Source organism: Calcarisporiella thermophila (genome assembly GCF_041956535.1).
Source record: "Calcarisporiella thermophila strain CBS 279.70 unplaced genomic scaffold VTP21scaffold_14, whole genome shotgun sequence".
Classification (NCBI taxonomy): domain Eukaryota; kingdom Fungi; phylum Calcarisporiellomycota; class Calcarisporiellomycetes; order Calcarisporiellales; family Calcarisporiellaceae; genus Calcarisporiella; species Calcarisporiella thermophila.
Genome location: NW_027192204.1, coordinates 390576 through 409770, shown reverse-complemented (window position 1 = coordinate 409770; position 19195 = coordinate 390576). Strand labels below are relative to the sequence as shown.

Sequence of the window (19195 nt, the reverse complement as noted above, 5' to 3'; positions counted from 1 at the left end):
CCCCATCAATTCTCGAAATGTGACGTTGAAATTTATTTATTGTTGATCTTCATTCAATATATCCTAGTTTTTCTAGACATTTTAATCATGGACAAGAAAAAAGTCGGCATCCTCGGAGGAGGACAACTGGGCCGCATGCTCATCGAGGCTGCATCTCGGTTGAACATCGGTGTTTCCGTACTCGACAGCAAAGGTAGCCCGGCCATGCAAATTGAATCTACTCAGAACCATGTCGTAGGGAATTTCACGGACCCGGAGAAAATCCGCGAGCTTGCTGCCCAAGTACAAGTACTGACTATCGAGATTGAGCATGTCAATGCGCAAGTGCTTGCAGAGCTAAGTGGTATCGGCTGCGTCGTGCATCCGAGTCCGGAGACGGTGCGGCTAATACAAGACAAGTATTTGCAGAAGCAACACCTCACACGCCACGGCATCCCTGTAGCCGACTTTGTCGAGTGTGAAAGTTCGGTCGAAGCTATTAGACTAGCCGGTCAGAAACTAGGGTATCCTTTCATGCTAAAGAGCAAAACACTTGCATACGATGGCCGCGGCAATTTTGCCGTGCAGACTGAGAAGGACATCGAGCGTGCTCTGCAGGCGCTATCGAAAACCCCTCTGTACGCGGAAAAATGGGCCAAGTTCCAGTGTGAGTTGGCGGTCATGGTGGTACGGCGTGCAAACGGTGAAGTCAAGTCGTATCCTGTGGTGGAGACAGTGCACAAGAACAACATTTGCCATTTGGTGTTTGCACCTGCTCAAATCGACGGCGTGATGCGGAGAAAAGCACAGGAGATCGCGGAGGAGGCCGTGAAAACGCTCACTGGAGCCGGTGTTTTTGGGGTGGAAATGTTTGCTATGGAAGATGGTAAGATCAATACAAATATGCCGATGTAAAATAGCACTTGAATAATTGTGTATTCCATCTGTCCCCATCACCTCTTCGCCACAGGCTCTATCCTCTTGAATGAGATTGCCCCACGTCCCCACAACTCAGGCCACTATACCATAGAAGCATGCAATACCTCGCAGTATGAAAATCATCTCCGTGCCATCCTGGATCTCCCGCTCGGCTCCACCGAGCTCAAGGTCCCAGCGGCAGCCATGATCAATATCCTTGGGCAGTCCACCATGGAAGAGACGTTGCGCCCATGCAGTGAGGCTCTGCTCTGCGATGGTGCTACCATCCACCTCTATGGCAAAAGTGAGTGCCGACCAGGCCGTAAAATGGGTCATATCACGGTGGTGGGTCAAACGATGTCCGAGGTCCACTCGCGCTTGCGCCCCATCCTCTCCACCATGGGAGAGGGCGACCGCGAGATGAAAGTGAATCCGCTGGTGGGGATCATCATGGGATCGGATTCGGATCTACCTGTAATGAAAGTCGGGGCGAAGATCCTCCGCGATTTTGGTGTGCCTTTTGAGCTGACGCTCGTTAGTGCGCATCGAACACCCCAGAGGATGGCGGACTACGCACGCACCGCCCACCAGAGGGGGCTGAAGGCAATCATTGCGGGCGCGGGAGGCGCCGCTCATCTCCCGGGAATGGTGGCTGCCATGACACCTCTGCCTGTCATAGGGGTTCCGGTCAAATTAAGCAGCTTAGATGGCATCGATTCTCTATATAGTATAGTGCAGATGCCGGTAGGTCCAATTTTTTGGTATTAACTTGACTTTTAGCTGTGTTTGTGATTGCAATCTTATTTATTTTTGCTCCTTGTGTGTTTATTTCTTTTTTTATCTCTCCCCTGTTTCTGTAGTTCTCTTTTTCTTTGGCGGAGACTATTCTTATTTTGGGCCAGTGTGCCATGGAATTTAATTTGTTGTTGTTTCCAAGCGATCCCACTTTTTCCTAACCTTTTTGTATTTTTATTGCTTAGCGTGGGGTACCCGTCGCGACGGTCGCAATCAACAATAGCACCAATGCGGCCCTGCTTGCCATTAGGTTACTAGGCTCTTTTGTGCCCGAGTATCAGCAGAAGATGATCGAGTACACGGCCCGAATGGAGGAGGAGGTCATGGCCAAGGTGTCGCGGTTAGATAAGGTCGGATGGGACGAGTACTAAAGAGGGGGGCGGAGCCGGTGAGGAGGAGGAGGCGAGTATAGAATAATGAATAGCAACTTTATGTGTGTGTTTACGCTTGTGTTTGTAAATCGATAAAAAGGGATCCCTATTCTGAAATCTGCTCTGAACCATGATCCCCTCACCAACCATGCTGGATTTCCAGTGGACCCGTTCCACTATCATCACAAATAGTGCGAAATGAGTGCACGAGAAAAAGTTTTTCCCATTTGTAATTAAACACGCCAAGAAGCCTGTTGCACAATACCGTTCGCGGGTATTTTTAGGCCTGCAGGTATATTGCAATATAAATCCGGTTGTTTCGTGATGGACCCACGAAAAGATACATTTGGCCGACCTCGCTTTTCCTCCCCTTCATCTCATTGTTCTAATTGCCATTCTTTTCCAATCTGTTCCGCCCATCTCGGTATTTATTCCATATCCCTCATTCCGAAAGCTATAAAATAGACATAAACATAGAGAACCCAGAACATGAAGAACCTTTCCTTCTTCGCTGCCTGCTTCCTCTTGGTGAGCGGCACCTTGGCCGCTAAGAAAGATGCCAAAGCAGTTGCCCCCGCGACTGCTTCCGCGCCCCCATCGGGCCCCGCCTCTTCTGCTGCGGCGCCCGCTGCTTCCTCTGCTGCCTCCGCTGCTCCTCCTGCTGCCTCGTCCGCGCCCGCCGGTGGTGCCCTTCCGCCCGGCTCTGTAGCGGGCTATCCGCCGCCGGATAAGGTCCCGCCTACAGATAGTCCTGAGGTGCAAGCGTGGTTGAAATTGGTTGATTTCAGCAAGGTGCCCACCCTCCCTCTCTCTAAAAATGGTAATTATTCGATCCAAGCTGCATACGACGTATGGTTGCGGGCCTAGATTAATATGCATCTTTTCTTTGGCTCTGCATCTTAGGTGAATGTGCGAACTCGGTGGTAGACCCCAACGCATGCTGGTGGACGTGCCAAAAGTGTACTCGTCCCGAGGACATTGTATATTGTCCAAAGACCTCCCAATGGGGCTTAACGTAAGTGTCTTTTTTCGTGTCCTCTCTTTGAATCCATTGTCAAGCGCATTGCTGACGAGTGCTTTGTTTGATTGCATCCATTTACGTGCATGTTGAATAGTTACGATGACGGACCAACGTAAGTGGCAGCCGCTTTTTTTTCTGTCAGATGTAGATCCCTTAATTTCTCTTTTCTCCCCCCCCCCCCCAACCAGCGTTCATACCCCGCAGCTGCTTGACTATCTGAAGCAGAACAACATCAAATCCACCATGTTTGTCGTTGGCTCGCGCGTCATTCAAAACCCGGACGTGCTGAGGAGAGAGTACGCGGAGGGCCATCACATCGCCGTCCACACCTGGTCCCATAGTCCTCTCACCTCGCTCACCAACGAGCAGATCGTCGCTGAGGTCAAGTGGACGGAGAAGGCCATCAAAGACACCATTGGCGTGACGCCCGTTTACATGCGCCCGCCGTATGGCGACTATGACGACCGCGTGCGTGCGATCATGAAACAGCTCGGCTATAAGACGGTGATCTGGACGGACGGGTTCGACACGCAAGACTGGCAAATTCCCGCGGGGCAAGTAACGACCCAGCAAGTGATCGGCAACTTCTCGAACTGGTTGCCCAAGATCCAGTCGATGCAGACCGGCTTCATCGTCTTGGAGCACGACCTCTACCCACAGACCGTCCAAATCGCCATCCAAAACATTTTGCCCGCCGCCATCCAGAACAAACTGCAGATGATGCCCGTTCCTCAGTGCATTGGCGACGGCTCGCCATATCTCGAACTGCTTGGCCAGGGCAACACCACCCTTCCAGGCGGCCAGAAGTCGGGCAACCCTAGCTCTGCGCCCGGTGGCTCCACCTTCAAGGTGTCGGGTGCCTCTTCCACCGTCAGTGGCAAGGCCATGTTGGCGCTGGCAGTGGCGGCCGCCTTCTCCATTTTCGCTTAGATTCGCAAACCATAGATCGGGTGTTAGCGACCCTCACTCATTCTTCCCACTTCAGATTTATCTGATTCACGAAGCTTTTCCTAGCTCTTTCTTTACCACATCTCGATAACATTGTTTTTTTTTATATATATATTTCTCCCTTGAACCTTCTCTTTTTTCTTAGTGTTCTTTCATTCCCATCTTTTAGTTATATATTAATTGCTTTGTTCTTTTTTAATGATAAAATAAGCAGAGACAAATTTACTCTTCTCGTTAGAAATAAGGAGAAGGCCCGGCATTGGAAAAAAGAAAGGAATAATAGGGAGAAGCAGAATATATATATATATAATATAGTAAGAATAAAAAAGGAAATGGATGCTTTGATGACAGGTTAGGAACAAATACAAGAGTGCAAACAAAATACAATTACTAGTGTATCCTTTTGGGTCGACCCGCGGGTGAAATGAGGAAATAGGTAAAAGAAAAAATAAAAAAAAATAACAAATATGCCTGTTTGCTGTCAAATATTTTTGTTTTGTTTGCCTTGAAGAAACATGAATCCCGGGATTGCTCGCAGGCTATGTAAGAAGCTGCAGTCGCTCGATGCCTTCCGGGGCGCCCATCCCAACCAGGGTGACGGGACCATTTAGGAGTCGGCCAGCCAGACGCATCACATCCTCGCTCGTCACCCTCGCAATCTTCTCCAACATCTGCTGGACTCCAACTCGGCGTCCCAGGATCTGCACCTGCCGCCCCAGATCCTCCACCCCCGTCGAGCTGCACTCCAGCCCCATTGCAAGCCCGGAGGCTACGCGAGTTTTGGCGCGCTCGACTTCGTCCGGCGGTAACCCGCCCGGCTGGGAGAGCTGGTTCAGCTCATGGGCGATGACGTCAACGAGGTAGGCGGCGTTCCGGGGCTGGGTGCTGGCCGCAATCCCAAAAAGCCCGGCGTCAGAGTAGCTGTAGTTGAAGGCGTGGCAAGTGTGCACCCACCCATACCGCTGCAGCACCCGTTTGTAGAGGCGGGAGTGCACGCCCTTTCCGGGGCCCCCCGACGAAAATGCCCCGCCGCCGCCCAGCAAGACCTGCAGGACGGCCGCGGTGTAGATGTCCTCATGACGCACCGACACGCCCTCAAAGGCCAGCTGGATGTGCGTCAGTGGGTCGTTGGTCGCGGTGAAGATGCGTCCGCCCGTGTACTTGGCGCGCTGTCGCGCCATCTCCCGGGGGGTCGAGGGGGGAGAGGGGAGGAAGGACGACGCGGCCCGGGTCATCATCTTCAAAAATGGGAAATTCGAGTTTGCGGAGGGCTGCGATTTGGCGGAGGGCGAGTCGCCCGGCCAGGCGGTGACCTTCATGTCTCCGAAGCACTCCTCCGTGAAGCGCACCATGTCTTCGTGGCTAGGGCCGACGGCAGCCACCACCAGCCGATCCGGCTTAAACCACGTGTCGCGATAGTGCCGAAGGGTCTCGCGCGTCATCCCAGCCAGCTTCTCGGGCGAGCACAGCAGTGGGTTTCCGAGGGTGTTGTTCCTGAACGCGGCCGCGTGGACCATGTCGGGCAGCACCGCGTCTGGGTGGGCGTGCAGAGCCTGGAGCTCATAGGCGGCGGTTTTGCGCTGCTCGATAACCTCCTCGTGGGAGATACGGGGATACCGCACCACCTCCGAGAGCAGCCCAAGCATACGGCGGAGGTCTCGCTTGAAGATGCGGCATTGGTAAACAATGGCTTCCCGCGAGCTTGTGCAGGTGGCCATGCATCGCAAATCCTCCAGCATTTGTGCCTGTGTCCTCGTTTTTGTACTCTATCAGAGACGGAGAGAAAAAATTAGTACAAGCGCCCAAGCAGCCGCAGACGGGGAGAGATAAAGAGAAGCCCACCTTGAACGCAAGCCGATCCAGGATGTGGGACGCACCCCGCGTCCTCGCCGTTTCGTAGCGGGAGCCGGCCTCGGCAAAAATGCCCAGTGAGTAGAAATGGCCCGAGGAAGGCTCGGTTGCTACCCGCACCCCATTGGGGAGTCTGGTTATCAGGGTTCCATCCTCGCACACTTGAGTATTGTACTAAAAGCAAGAAGAAATACATGAAGCTATGCTCTTCTACCTAGGGGGCTTTCCCTTCTTCCACTTTTGCTTCTTCTTTCTCTCTCCTCTCCTTCTCCTCTTCTTTTTTCGCCCCCGTATGAAAGCATTAGCTTGTCAATATTTTCTCTTACTTTAGTTAGTGGATTGCGGTCGAGGTTGTGGAGGGTGTGTGTGGAGCGACGGTGCCATTGCTGAGATTTGCAAATGTGGGATGAGAGTCTTGAATTGATGGACATGGCTGTGGTTTTGGGCAGGAGGGAGAATAGGGGGCAGGGGGAGGGAGAGCGGAGGAGAGGGGATGGGGGATGGAGCAGAAAAGCAGGACAAGAGGTTTGAAATGAGGAGGAGCGGGATAGGAAGACGCTGCAAAATTAGTTGTTTTTCCACATTTGGGTTATCTATAGTTTAGATGGTAATAAAAAGCGCGCAGTGCGCAAAGTGGGAAGGGTTCGATGGTAACGTCATATACAGCGGTATCTTAATTGCATGTGATAGGTGAGGTTTCCTCCCGAACAGGCTTATCAGCCATGATCTGTCGCCGCCTATTCGCAGCAATTTTTTTCCCCTTTCTTCCATATCGGTGGGACCCATGACAAAATCGGTTCAAAGGGGGTTAGTGGTTGTGGAAGGGGGTTAGGCTAATGAAAAAGCTCTCTCCTCTGGCTGCCAAATGGGATCAAGCGAGAATTATATTAAAACAGTTAATGCGGTTTTACATGTATGGTGGAGGCTCTAAGGAATCCGACCCCAGATCAAAATACGGCGGAGGCCGCGAGTGGAGGTCGGGAGGAGCGGCGGCCTGGGCCATGGGGACGGCCGCGGAGGGGGAGGGAGCAGCCGGCGCACCTCTGAATCCTCCGCATCGCTCTCCCCCTCCTCCCCCTCCTCCTCGCCCCCTCCCCTCTCGCTCTCCAGCATCAGCCTCATAGCTCCTTCTCCTCCTGAAATTCGGGCCCCGGCAACCACTACGGGCAAACCCAGCTTCAGCTTCACCCCGCCGGCCTTGGCACTCTCCCGTGGGGTCACCACCGCCAGAATGGAGAGGGTGTATTGCACCGAGATTCGGCCACGGGTCATGCTCGAGAGAACCGACAGGGGGATGTCTTCGGGGAGTTTGACCGGGCACGAGACGATGATCTCCTCGATCGGCTGCCCCTGAGACAGCGAGAAGCTGCCCGTGCCTTGCCCGATGGCAATTTTGTCGCGCTCCAGGATCTCATTCAGGCCCTCCATCACAATGACATGGCGCCGCAGGATGCTGGTGACGGTGACGTTGTTCCACCCGCACGGCCCCGACGCATTCTGCTCGCAGATCCGAAAGCGAACTAATACGCGGAGCATCTCGCCCGGGGTGAACCCACGCCGCGGGAGGAACGCAGCAGCCTCGATCTTGGTGCCTCGCTGGTGCAGCAGCCACCCCCGCCTCAACACCGCGTACTGCGGCGGAGAGATGACAGGGCAGCACAGCGACTCTTCGTTGACAAACAGGAGCGGGACTATACGAATAGGCAACTCGACCATGGCGATGCATCGCCCCACCTTCTTCACCTCCTCCTCCCAGGTGTCCGCGATCTCATCGGGCCCCTGCTCGGCAGGGTCGTCGGCAGGACGCGAGGCGGGGCGATAGATGGTCAACGCCTCGCACACATACCGGATGTCTAGGCAGGAGAGGTTCATGCTTCCCGGCATTGTGAATCGGCCGGGGATGTAGAGACTGAAGGGGACGGTATAGACCCGGCCGGGATTCAGCCGGATCCATTGGCGACGATGGGCACTCCTTGTCCGTCTGTCTTGTCGGCTCTGACTCTCCCGCGGCTGCGTCCCTTCGCCCTCATTTCCTCGGGCCTCCCCGGGTCGGCTGGCCGCTCCCGGCCCTTCACCAGCAGCACCCTCCCGACTGACACGTCTTAACGTTCTCGTGACCTCCAGCACAACCTTGGTTAATTTAACATCATCTCCGATGCACGCAATAGTACCCTTGAGCGGACATTCCACGCTTGCACGCCCCTTGAATCCAATTCTACACCATGACACCTCGAGGCCCTCCTCATTGAACACTTCGAGTGACAGAGTGCCAGTCAGCGATTGTCCTGGGAGGTAGTAAGGTTTAGGGTTCGCGAGATTAAGCTTTTGTACAAGGAGCGTGTTTGCATGGGGGCGCACTTGGACACTGGGAGGGCAGGCGCCAGACGACGAGGAGGTATTAGTGAAAATGCGCGCGAGAGTAGAGCTTGGGCCGACCATGGACACTTGTGGGTGGGAATCTAATCCACGCTAGGAATTTAAATATAAGAGTATATATGTGTGTCAAAGATATATAGAAAAAAATAGTACACGATATTTATAGAGCTGGATTAAATTAAGTTAGGATGAAAAGCATCGACGGGATTAAAAGATGCACAGATGTAAAAGAGGCGGGAAAAGATGGGCCATCTATATTTTAATAGATTAAAAAGTAGATGGAATCCAAGCAATCAACGCGTACATCAATGGATACAAAGATTGGCGAACAAAGAAGCCGTTTTCCCTTGCTTTCTTTTTAATCGCGAAATCTTTTGCCCCCTTTGTCTCTTCTCGAACCAAACCAGGATGGGTATCTCGAAAATAAAAATGAGGAAGGATAAAGAAAACCCAATTTCTTTTATTGTGTTCCCTCCCCCCGGATTCAGAAAGATTGGGATACAAGTGAAATCTGAAACTTTAAGCTGATGAAACTCTCTTGGAAGGCCTGTCTTTTTCCTATCAATCGTGGGAAGAGGCAAACCTTCAGCTGCCAAGACCAAGAGCGTATGTTATCCAGGGTCACCCTCCATCCTCCTCTTCGTCCAATGCGAAGGAATAAGGAATAATGAAATTTATATAATGCATTGGAAGGGAAGAGTGAATCTTCTCAGGTGTTATCAAATAAAGGGTCATAAAGATAGGAATAGGGAAAAGCTCACAGAGATGACACTTGACTCGGGGTAGCATTTCTGGGGGGGGGGAGGGAGAGAGAGAGGAAAGCAAGAAAAGAAAAGAGAGGTAGAGAGAGAGTTGGAAGAAAAAAATAAATGAAGAGTCAATATAGAACATGGAAGGGAAAAAAACCTATCAAAAATAATGAACATGGGAGGGACTCATACCAAATGGAATCAGGACAACATGATATAGCTTGCTTCGGCTTCACCTCCTCGCTTTTCAGTTGCTCTCCATCCTCTCCTTCACCTTTCGTAGAAATAGCCGCGACACACCAGGGTACTCCCTCTCGGCCTCCTCAAAGGCTGCACGCAGACTGTCAAGAGCACGCTGGGCTTGCGCGGTGGGTGCGCTGCTGCGCAACTCTTGAAGCGGAGGCTCCAGATAGGTTTTCAGGGTGGTCATGGCAGGGACGGGGGGCACGCTCGTTCGTCGCGCCGTGTTCTGTTGCGAAGAGGAAGAATGGTGGGCGGGCGAGCCCGTGCCCGCAAATGCCGCACCGAGTTGCTGCTGGGGCGGGATAGGGGACGCCGGTGCTTGCGAGTATAATTGAGGAGAAGGGGAGGAGAGTTGCGAAGGAGACTGCGCCCATGCTGAGGATTTCACTTGCGATAAGGGCGGCCGAGGAAAAGTTTTCCCGCTATTGGTGTTGGAATTATACCCCGAATCGGTCGTACGTGAATTCTAATGCATGTAGGTGGAGAAATACACGAACACATCCACAGGGATAAGCGTTAGCGTTTCCAAAGGTTAATAAAATTTAAGGCAATGACCCTTACAGAGGATGGCTTGCTAGCTGCTTCCGCAGGCAGGGGTACTCTTTTGGTGGTACCATACGCGTCGTCTTCGCCATCGTCGTAGCCTGTATCCTCTTCGGCCGCTTTCGCCAGCTCGCCTCCCACGTGCCGAAGCTTCTCCCCCGCCACCATCACCTCTGCCCGATACGGAGTTGGGGGCGGGTGGTTTGCTTTTGGCACCGGGGGTAGAGGGCTCGTAGGCTTCGCGGGACGCATGGTTCCGAAATCCCAGCCGCCCTCTCCATTCTCTTCCACGCGCTCGTCTTCAGCATCATCCGAGTCGTGGTCCTGTCGCCCGCCCTCGGCCCGCCAACGGTCATACCGTTCGATCAGCTCCGTCAGATAGGACACCTTCTTGGCACCCTTGATAAAACGATGCTTCAGCAGTTCTTTGGCGGAGGGCCGCAGCACCGGATCCCGTTGTAGACACAGGGAGACAAACTCCTTGAAGTTTTTCGAAAAGTTCCCCTCGAGTTGCGGGGGGGCATTTTTCGGGATCAAGAACAGGACCTTCATCGGATGCATATCGGCATAGGGGGGTTCGCCTTGTGCCATCTCGATGGCCGTGATGCCTAGCGACCAGATGTCTGCCTTGTGGTCGTAGCCCGACTGCTTGATCACCTCAGGGGCCATCCAGAATGGCGTCCCGACGAACGTGTTCTTTTTCGTCAGAGTGGCGGTGATCTGGCCCGACACCCCAAAGTCGGCCAGCTTGACATCCCCCATTGAATTGAGCAGAACGTTGGCCGCCTTGATGTCTCGATGCAGTTTTCCCTCAGAGTGCAGATAATGCAGCCCACGAAGCAGCTCGCGTAGAATGATGGCAATATACTCCTCACGGAAAGTTCCAGCTTTCATCTAGGATCCGACAACGAAGCGTGAAAGCGGTTAGATAAAAGATGCTTCCATTGAAAAAGAGAAAGAGAGGGCCAAGCAAAACCTCCGACCCCCAATCAACATACCAAATCCGAACACGATCCTCCAGAACAGTACTCCATGATAATCCAGAGGTGGGATCCTTTCAGGTATGCGCCATAGTATCTATATTGTCAAGTATGAGATGAAGAGGCCAAGCAAACACGAAACTCCTCCAGATAACATTCACCTGGTGATATATTGCGAGTCTAACTGAGCGAGAATAGCTATCTCCTGCTGGATATCCTCAATCTCATCTTCAGCACTCTCTAAATCTATGATTTTGATGGCGACAGGTTTGCGTGTCCGCTTGTCAAATCTGAAAAAAATGGATTTGATGCCAAGTCAATAGATAAGACAGGAACACGGGGATCGCCCATTCGTGTGCTCACCCTTTATACACCTCACCAAACGATCCCTTTCCAATTCTATCCTGTCTCACGTAGAATTCCTCCGGATCTGAATTTCTGGACTAATGCGATCATCCTCCAATAATTAGAACTAGGCCGGACGACAAAATATTCCAAAACAAAGCCATACCATGAGCGTGACAATGAAAAATGAGCGGATGGGCTAGTATCGCGTTCCGATGCTCCTCTATTCACGCGAAAATGAATATGTATCCTTTTTGTTAAAAATTAAAAGCCAACTGAGTTTCGCGACGCGTCAGAGAATTGGATTGAAAGTAACGTTTATGAGTGAATGTCGTTGGATGACAAGATAGGGTATATCGAATAAGCGATTCTCTCAAATGGAGATAGGGGGATAAGGAGGGGGAGGATGCGGAAGGAGAGAATCGTATCAGGGCTGTAGAATGAGAAGCAATCAAAGAGAGAAAATGGCTCTTATTTTCTATTTTTTCCAAGACCCTCTTTTTTCCACCAAGATTCAATAGCACAGGAAAATTGTGGCTGAAGGGCTTTGAGTGTCTTGATCCTCGTAAGGGGAGCTAACCTAAACCAAAGCTAAACGAGGAGCCGGTTTACCTTGTGATTTACTAAGATAACGCGGGAGTTTGAGGTGGTTTGACAAAGTGATCTAGTGGAAATACGTAGCTCGGTGGATTATGTTGTTTAAGGAGCACACGAGTACCACTTATTCGATCGTATCCAAGATCCATCCAGGCTCAGTTAATCATTTTTGTACAATTCATTGTTAACGGAGGAGGGGACAATAAAAAATGGGATAATAGAACGGAAAAAAAGAAGAGGGCACTTTAAATAAATAGTATTTTGATATATACAGCTTTAGGGGGTGGGAGGGGGAAAAAAGAAACTCACAGAAGAGAACACAAATTGAATAATACACAATTAATATATATAAATAATATAAAAAAGGTAGTAGGGGGGAGGAGGAGGGGTAGTCGAGGGCATAATAAGGAAACAATGGTGGTGGTGGTGGTGGTGGTGATGGCGAAACAGATTAGCAACGGGCAACCGCGACCAATGCAAAATACAGCCCAAGTCCTACAACTACAACTACTAATACTACGACTGCTTCCACAGCTACTAAAACAACACGCCAATCATGACGACAGCTTTTTAAAATAAACAACAACAACCACTGCCTCAAGAATTTGTTCATCCCTCTTCCAGCTAAGCCATGTGCTGCGACACCGTCTCGGACCAACATGGAAAATCATGCACTCCCCACTAGAGCATGGCGACGGGCATTATGGCAACAGGCTGATCATTCCGGAGCTGGTTCGCTGAATTTGCATGGCGACCTCTTTCTCGCGCGAGTATTCACTCCCCCCAAAGTTTTGGAAAGAGAGGTCGACAAAGAGGGGCGGCGCAGGGGATTTTCTAGCCATGGGAGGAGGGAGCATCTTAGTGGTCGCCACGGGAGCCACGGGAGACGAGGCGGATTTGCGCAGGAGATAGCAATGGCGTTCCAGGATTCCGTCTATCGCCTCATGCCCCACCGGTTTCGGCAAAATATCCGTGATCCCGTTGGCCACATAGGTGATGATGTCGTTATCGCTCACGTTGGAAGTCATGGCGATAATGGGGGTGAGAGTATCAAATTGTCGTATCCGGCTGGTCGCACTGACCCCGTCGAGGGTGGAGAGCGAAACATTCATAAATATTATATCATATTTGGTAAGTTTGACGCGGCTGACGGCCTCGAAGCCATTGCTGACGATTTCGCTATTGCAGCCGCAAGCGGCAAGAATCTTAGAGCAGATGGACTGAGCGATGGTATCGTCTTCGACCACAAGGACGCGGGGAGGGACAATCCAGATATCCGCGTCAGCCGGGCTACTAGCGAGCGAATCTTCCTCTTTGAGGCGCTTAGAGGGTTTAGGAGAGGGGAGAGGATCGGAGAAGCGCTTGCGGTCCATCGCCAGCGATGTGATGGTGGTGGGAGGGATTGAGGAGGAGGACGAGGAAGAGGAGGAGGAAGAAGAGGAGGAGGAGGAAGAGGAGGGAGGATGTTTGTTATCTTCAGAAAACTTGCGGTGATCGGGTGACACCACGGACCACGAGGGCGAGGAGGGATGAGGCGACTCGTCGAAGAAGCATGTCAGCGATGCGGGAAGAGGGGCGGCGCTTGAAAGAATCGCCTCGAATCCCCCTGGGTATTCAGCATGACCGGCCCCCGCATCACCATTCTCTCCTAGAGTGGCGCAAGATTTCTTTTCCATGGCTTCACTGTGCTGCGCAGGCAAAGACGCTTCGCATTTCTGGCCCTGTGGCATCAGCTGATTCCGCTGTTGACGGAGGAAGGGGCTTCTCATTGCCCGTTCCAGGCGATCATCGGTGGGCTGCGCATCTGACATCTTCCCCAGCTGGGGCTGCACTTGGAATTCTCTCGGGCCGCTAGGAGACGGTTCGGGGTCAAAATGTCTCCGCGCGGAGAGCAAAGGCTCCTGCGCGCGCATCAATTGCTGAATTAGCTTGTCTTGATGCGAGCATCTGCGGTCGATGGTTTCGAATCGGTCGAGGAGCAGCTGGTAGTTGCGGGAGAGCTCGCGAAGATACTTGAGGATCTCCTCGTTGGTGCAGCGGAGTTCGTCGACCTCCTTGTGGAGGTTGGATGAGGTGTCATCGTCCGGGCTCTGGAGCTCGGGGGGTATGGGTTTCTTGATGCCCGAGCATTTGCGCTACAAGTCGGGAGATTAGGAGGGGGGTTAAATGGGGGCGGGAAGAGCCACGGCACTCGGAGATGGGGGGTGCCCTACCTTGATCATATCTAGTCTATCCCGCTTTTCATACGTGAAATTTGGATGTTTGAACTCCCACACTCCAAATCCGGCCGAACTTCGCCGGTCTTCAGGATTTTTAATTTTGCGAAAATCGTATTTATTCAGCTGGCGCACGAAACTGGCGAAATTGCTATGCTTGAAAAACTGCGGCAAGATTTTATTCTGAAATTCCGTGGTGTCCTTGACAATGAATGTGTCTCCATTGGGACCCCAGCTGACAATGTGTTCAAAGTTTCGGTCCTCGAGCAGCCTTTCGGCGAAGGGGAAGGTGGGGGAGGAGGGTAAGAGAGAGGTATGAACAGCTTAAATTAGCTTCAGGTTGTGGAATGAGCTTACTCAAGCACGTCAAAAACAAGCAAACTAACACCTACCGAAGAAGCTTTCGTACAAACTGCGGCGCAGACTTGGCGCCCCCGAGTCTTCTACTATTGCTCTCGCCGGATAGAGGCATAGTCCAGTGCTTGTGAGCTTGAGAGGATTGACAAGGAAATTTTGCAAAGAGCGCGGAATGGTCTTCTTTATAGCGGGAAGAGGGGTGGAGAGGGGGGGGGGGAAAAAATTGGGGGAAAAAAGATAAGGTGTTGTGCGAGCGGGGGGTATTAAAGATAATGGCTAGTGTGCGCAAACCAGTCACAAGTTTCGACGAATAAGACATGAGAAGAAAAACGGTCTCGAACACAAACAAGTTTCTCTGACAGAATTTCACAACTGAGAAAAAAAAATTGCCAGTAAGACGAATAAGGGGAGAGCCGAAACATAACAAAAAGGCGGCTAAGAAATTGCTAAGGAAAGGTCACATGCCTGGCAGCCGCTCTCTAGCATCTCCTCCCCTCTCTCCCCTCTTTTCGCAACCGGTTTAGAAACAGAAACCGCCGGCAGAGGTGCAGCCTGCTGGCCCCCTGTCCGCCTCAGCCTTGCGCGCCACTGGCCATCGCGCGCCCGCCCTGGCGCGCCCGCCGCCCCGTCTGCCCCCCGCTCTTCGTGCTCCTTCGTCCTCCCGCCCCACCACGCTGCCCCCCCAGCCAGCCCGACCAGATTGGCAAGATAATCTGTCCAAAGTCAAAACCGAGACTAGGGGCATCCCATCCAAACACTGGTGCCTTGGCTTTGCCCAAACACACTCGCGACTCCCTGTCTGGCCGCTCGTTGGTGCTGTATGGGTGTAACCAGACGCCCACCACTTTCCTTTGGCCGGCCAGCCATTGAGCACGGAGCTAAAAGAAGGTTTTGCTTAGACAATCATTAATAAAACAAAATTGTTCATGTACTCGCTCTGAAATTAAATGCGGACTGTGAACCCAGGAAATGGGTGCTTCAGAACAGAAAATAGAAAGTGTTGAGCTGTCTGCCCAACACTCCGCCCACACCTTGTGACATGGTTATCAAATAAAGACGTTCTCACACTCTTGTTTCCTGGGATTCCCGCTGGCGCCTGTCCTGCACCACCCTTCCCCCCTCTTTCCCCGAGGCGCGGCATCTCCGCCAGGCAGAACTTGGCAACTCCCTGCTCGGGCCACGCGCCCCTCCCCTCGCCGCCCGCCTCCTCAACGAGGGGCCCTCGCTCTCGCGTCTCCACACTCACAATGCTTCCAACCAGGCTAATCGGCTATTTTGCGGTGTTTGTTTGATCCCTTGCGCTGCTCGCAGGCAATCATCTCCTCCCCTGCCGTGGTCTGTGTTTAATGAGAGGCAAGCTCCCTAATCTCAGCTCTGCTGTTTCGCCAAACTTAGCGCGGAAATTGAGCACCAAAACTTTGTCCAATTTGTTATATTAAACCATACTCTGAGCATTGGGCCCCTCCGGCCCAATGACGTATCGCCGGCCCTCGAGCGTTCTTGCTTGGATGCTTTTGAGGGCCTCTGTGTTGCCCCGCCTCCCCTCCGCCCTCCCCACTCCCCCAAAAAATAAAGCCGCGGTGTCGAGGGCCTTGCTTGGTGAAGATCCGTCGGGTCACCTCACCGATGGGCCGGTTAATTGGAGCGCTCGCAGCACACAGTATGAGCGAGACTAGGTTTTAGAAGAGCGCTTGTTCTCCCTGTAACGTGGGGAAGGCCGATTGCTCTGTGTCAGAGTCAACTGTCAAACTCTAAAAGCTTACTCTGCAAATTGACCCCCCTCCCATTCCGTTTGCGACCATCCCTAGCGGAACCTTGTTGCGCTCCTTCTTGGCGGCAAAAATCGGGTTTTCCTTATCTGTGCTTCCCCCTAATCCCACTCTCACGCAATCTTTGCAATAACCTCGACTATTCAATCTCCACGCTCCCTCCCCAGTCCCTGCGTAACAACCACTACAAGGGGCATGGATGCCCGCTTGCCTATCAGCGGCTGGTACGCTGCTGGATCCTCGGGTTGCGGCTTCCATTCATCCAAAGTGGACTTGGTTGCATCGATGAGATAACGAAAAATTAAACCCTATCGTTCCACGTTTGAGTTGTGGACGCTTCTCTGGGAAAATCCGTCGAGATCGGTGTTAATAATATATTATCTCACCTAATGTAATTAGCGAGTTTCAGTTGCACCCGGCTCCCTTTGATTAAAGATTCATATTAGCAAGCTTGAACAAAATGACACCGCAGCAAGAACAAATTCAATCTTCTCAAACGCTCGCAAATGGAAGCGCGGGAGAAACCTCGGCTTTAGCCCCCAGGCGCCGAAACAGAGAGTACGAAAAACCTCCTCTGGCAGTTCTCCGTTGCCCATCAAAATTTTCGAGCTTCCACGAACAAACTACAATACGGATTAGGCCGCATCCGAGAGATGGCCGATCAACCCGGTTCTGCTGAGCCCGAAAACTCGCCAAATGGCAAGTTTAAATTCCACTTTTAGAAATGGCCGGGATCCACTGTAAGGACCTGGAGCTATTCTCAATTACTCAGCCAATTTAGATAGAGGAGCGAAAAGTAGGGGAGGGGAATGAGAGCGTTGGAATTAAGGTCTCTGCCCTAGCTTGCTCGACCTGCCCTATCAGGGATTTCTTTTGGAATTATCAGACCCAGGTGTCGCTGAGCTCCTCCCCTGACCACGAGCAGCGTAGGAGAAAGCCGTGGCACGGCCTGCAAAATTGAAACGCGCTAAGGCTCATTATCTTTTTGAGAACCGCTATTGTGGGTCCTATACTGAGCCTACTCCGGTCTTTCACCGGCCGGAAACCACGGTGAAGTGTTCTTAGGTTTAGATTAGGCTGAATTTATTTTATGGGTTGAGCATCTCGCCGCTCACTTGCTCATCGTTCACAGTCCCGTTGCGGACCCTCTTAAGAATGGCTTTCATTCTCCTTGATTGCATTTAACACTAGCTTAAACTCTCCGTTTACAAAGGTAAGCTGGCGGGTAAGTGGAGGTGGTCGAGCGTTGTCCTAAATAGAGTTCTGTATGGCCAAATTCACGAAAATAACAAAGAATGTACAGAACTTCGCTACCTAATTATTGCAACAAAGGACTGGCACTTCCATTGCCTACGTTAAGCTTCATCGTGAGGGTTCTTTTATTTCATATAAATTCGGCGCACCCCTCCCAGAGTTCTCCTTCATTCTCCTCCTGTTTGTTCCTCTAGTCAATCGGCTGCTTGCTCATATCAAATATTCCTTCAGAAGCGCACTCATAATTGACAGTAATTTAATCCACACTCTCCTAACATCAGACAACGCGAAAATGGGTGTCAAAGCTTTTTATTGTCGCAAGGTATTCAATATAAGTGGCCACTGCGTTTTCCTCCTTCTCACGTCCCCGTGCTTACTCTCTTTGGTATTCTAGTGTGGCCAAACCTATCCCACTCAAACTCAACTCCACGCTCACTACCAATTCTGCCATTTCGTCTGTGCCACGCCCCTTCACTGAAGCCTCCTCGTTACATGTCTGTCCCAAGCTGAATTCGTTGCCCTATATTATATTTATGCTTTGGGCGAAAACAATATCTATACCAATGTCTATACCCTTGCCTGGGGATCCATTTTATTTTTAGCATTCTCGTTACATTCAGTTGTTTTACAATGCGATCAATAATAAATGAAAACCATCTTTGTCTAAAAGAGTAGGGGCTCCATGTCCCCCGCTGAATATCAGGTTCAATAAGTGTTCTCGATGAACTCACATAAACTTTGAGATGGAAACGCAAAATTAAAGTTTGGCTACACTCACCCGACATTTGGCGTGACAAAGGTTTCCCATTCTTACTATGTTTCTAGTCCACATCAGAGGTATCTTTCAAGTGTGTTGTATCAAAATAAAACAATAACAAAAATGCAAATGAAAATGGTGGTAGAAAAAAAGGAAACGATCGTACCAGGGGTCGAACCTGGAATCTCCTGATTCGTAGTCAGGCGCCTTATCCATTTGGCCATACGACCGATTACATCCGATTTTCGGATGATAAATATACCTCCATATATGGAATAATGTGGCTTAGATCTACTCCATTTGAAAATGAATGTCGGGGGGAGGGTTAGTGTAGTGGACTATCCCTGGGATGCCGATGAGAACGGCATGGGTTCGAATCCCACCTCCCCCACCAGCACTTACTCTTGGTTTGTGACTGCTATCCACTTGATCAGAAGCTGAGTCTTGATTATTGAAAAGATCGCCCTTACGATAAGTACAAAAGATTACATCGGTTTCACGTACATGCTATTCACGACAACTACGATACACGCATATCGATTGAAAGTCTATCGATCAAGGACCTATATCTCGTTATGTTAAGTCCATTGACATTAACTTCATGTAATATATGGAAATAAAAGTTTCCATTGATTGATCAAAAAATAATTGAAAATGAATGTCGACCTTAGTTGGAGTAGTGTTTTGGGACCCCGGAGCCGAATCACCAGGTTGCGGGTTCGATTCCCGTAGGCGACACCCGTCCATGAGAGTTTGTCGGGTTTTTCTCAAGGCTCAACCGCTATCAACAGCATAGCAACAAGCAAGTAATATCAAGCGGCTACAATAATAGGTAGCAAAAATCCTTAGAAGAAATCTAACCACACAAAATGGGTGGCTAGGGGCAGTACCTGGGTGATATTAACGTAGAAGTGTACCCCTCCATTCCCTTCAGATAAAAAACACCAAGTGGATGTAAAAAAATTCTTCCCAAGGGAGAAAAGAAAAACATTTGAAAATGAAGACTCATTTAACCAATTTACAGTATCAATACAATTTCATTTATCTTTCACGACCAGTTATGGATGATCCCCTCTGATATAATTTGAGAGTTTATAATGACGGAGGGTAGAATAAAGGGAGGATG

At 51.0% G+C, this 19195-nt stretch overlaps 8 protein-coding genes and 1 non-coding gene across 9 annotated transcripts; 3 read left to right on the top strand and 6 right to left on the bottom strand.

The window, feature by feature from the left end:
• Positions 1 to 87: 87 nt before the first annotated feature.
• VTP21DRAFT_2447 (uncharacterized protein) lies at positions 88 to 2063 on the top strand (the record flags this gene model as incomplete). The annotated part of the gene is made up of 3 exons (XM_069392641.1): positions 88 to 865; positions 950 to 1641; positions 1878 to 2063. 3 exons carry the CDS (start codon positions 88 to 90, stop codon positions 2061 to 2063), a joined length of 1656 nt encoding a protein of 551 aa, XP_069250336.1.
• A 489-nt stretch (positions 2064 to 2552) lies between these two features.
• On the top strand, positions 2553 to 4014 carry VTP21DRAFT_2446 (uncharacterized protein; the record flags this gene model as incomplete). The annotated part of the gene is made up of 4 exons (XM_069392640.1): positions 2553 to 2883; positions 2967 to 3078; positions 3179 to 3196; positions 3273 to 4014. The coding sequence occupies 4 exons, from the start codon at positions 2553 to 2555 to the stop codon at positions 4012 to 4014; spliced, it is 1203 nt and encodes a 400-aa protein (XP_069250335.1).
• A 557-nt stretch (positions 4015 to 4571) lies between these two features.
• On the bottom strand, positions 4572 to 6314 carry VTP21DRAFT_2445 (uncharacterized protein; the record flags this gene model as incomplete). Its single annotated transcript, XM_069392639.1, has 3 exons — positions 4572 to 5798; positions 5875 to 6057; positions 6210 to 6314. The coding sequence occupies 3 exons, from the start codon at positions 6312 to 6314 to the stop codon at positions 4572 to 4574; spliced, it is 1515 nt and encodes a 504-aa protein (XP_069250334.1).
• Positions 6315 to 6810: 496 nt separating this feature from the next.
• On the bottom strand, positions 6811 to 8322 carry VTP21DRAFT_2444 (uncharacterized protein; the record flags this gene model as incomplete). The annotated part of the gene is made up of 1 exon (XM_069392638.1): positions 6811 to 8322. The coding sequence occupies one exon, from the start codon at positions 8320 to 8322 to the stop codon at positions 6811 to 6813; it is 1512 nt and encodes a 503-aa protein (XP_069250333.1).
• A 933-nt stretch (positions 8323 to 9255) lies between these two features.
• VTP21DRAFT_2443 (uncharacterized protein) lies at positions 9256 to 11288 on the bottom strand (the record flags this gene model as incomplete). Its single annotated transcript, XM_069392637.1, has 6 exons — positions 9256 to 9717; positions 9813 to 10688; positions 10793 to 10871; positions 10936 to 11064; positions 11138 to 11217; positions 11286 to 11288. The coding sequence occupies 6 exons, from the start codon at positions 11286 to 11288 to the stop codon at positions 9256 to 9258; spliced, it is 1629 nt and encodes a 542-aa protein (XP_069250332.1).
• Positions 11289 to 12417: 1129 nt separating this feature from the next.
• On the bottom strand, positions 12418 to 14404 carry VTP21DRAFT_2442 (uncharacterized protein; the record flags this gene model as incomplete). The annotated part of the gene is made up of 3 exons (XM_069392636.1): positions 12418 to 13851; positions 13930 to 14203; positions 14325 to 14404. The coding sequence occupies 3 exons, from the start codon at positions 14402 to 14404 to the stop codon at positions 12418 to 12420; spliced, it is 1788 nt and encodes a 595-aa protein (XP_069250331.1).
• Positions 14405 to 14861: 457 nt separating this feature from the next.
• On the bottom strand, positions 14862 to 16316 carry VTP21DRAFT_2441 (uncharacterized protein; the record flags this gene model as incomplete). Its single annotated transcript, XM_069392635.1, has 3 exons — positions 14862 to 15167; positions 15356 to 15559; positions 16053 to 16316. The coding sequence occupies 3 exons, from the start codon at positions 16314 to 16316 to the stop codon at positions 14862 to 14864; spliced, it is 774 nt and encodes a 257-aa protein (XP_069250330.1).
• A 395-nt stretch (positions 16317 to 16711) lies between these two features.
• On the top strand, positions 16712 to 17019 carry VTP21DRAFT_2440 (uncharacterized protein; the record flags this gene model as incomplete). Its single annotated transcript, XM_069392634.1, has 2 exons — positions 16712 to 16757; positions 16844 to 17019. The coding sequence occupies 2 exons, from the start codon at positions 16712 to 16714 to the stop codon at positions 17017 to 17019; spliced, it is 222 nt and encodes a 73-aa protein (XP_069250329.1).
• Positions 17020 to 18226: 1207 nt separating this feature from the next.
• On the bottom strand, positions 18227 to 18299 carry VTP21DRAFT_t174. Its single transcript has one exon. It is a non-coding gene; the product is annotated as a tRNA-Arg (tRNA).
• Positions 18300 to 19195: the final 896 nt, after the last annotated feature.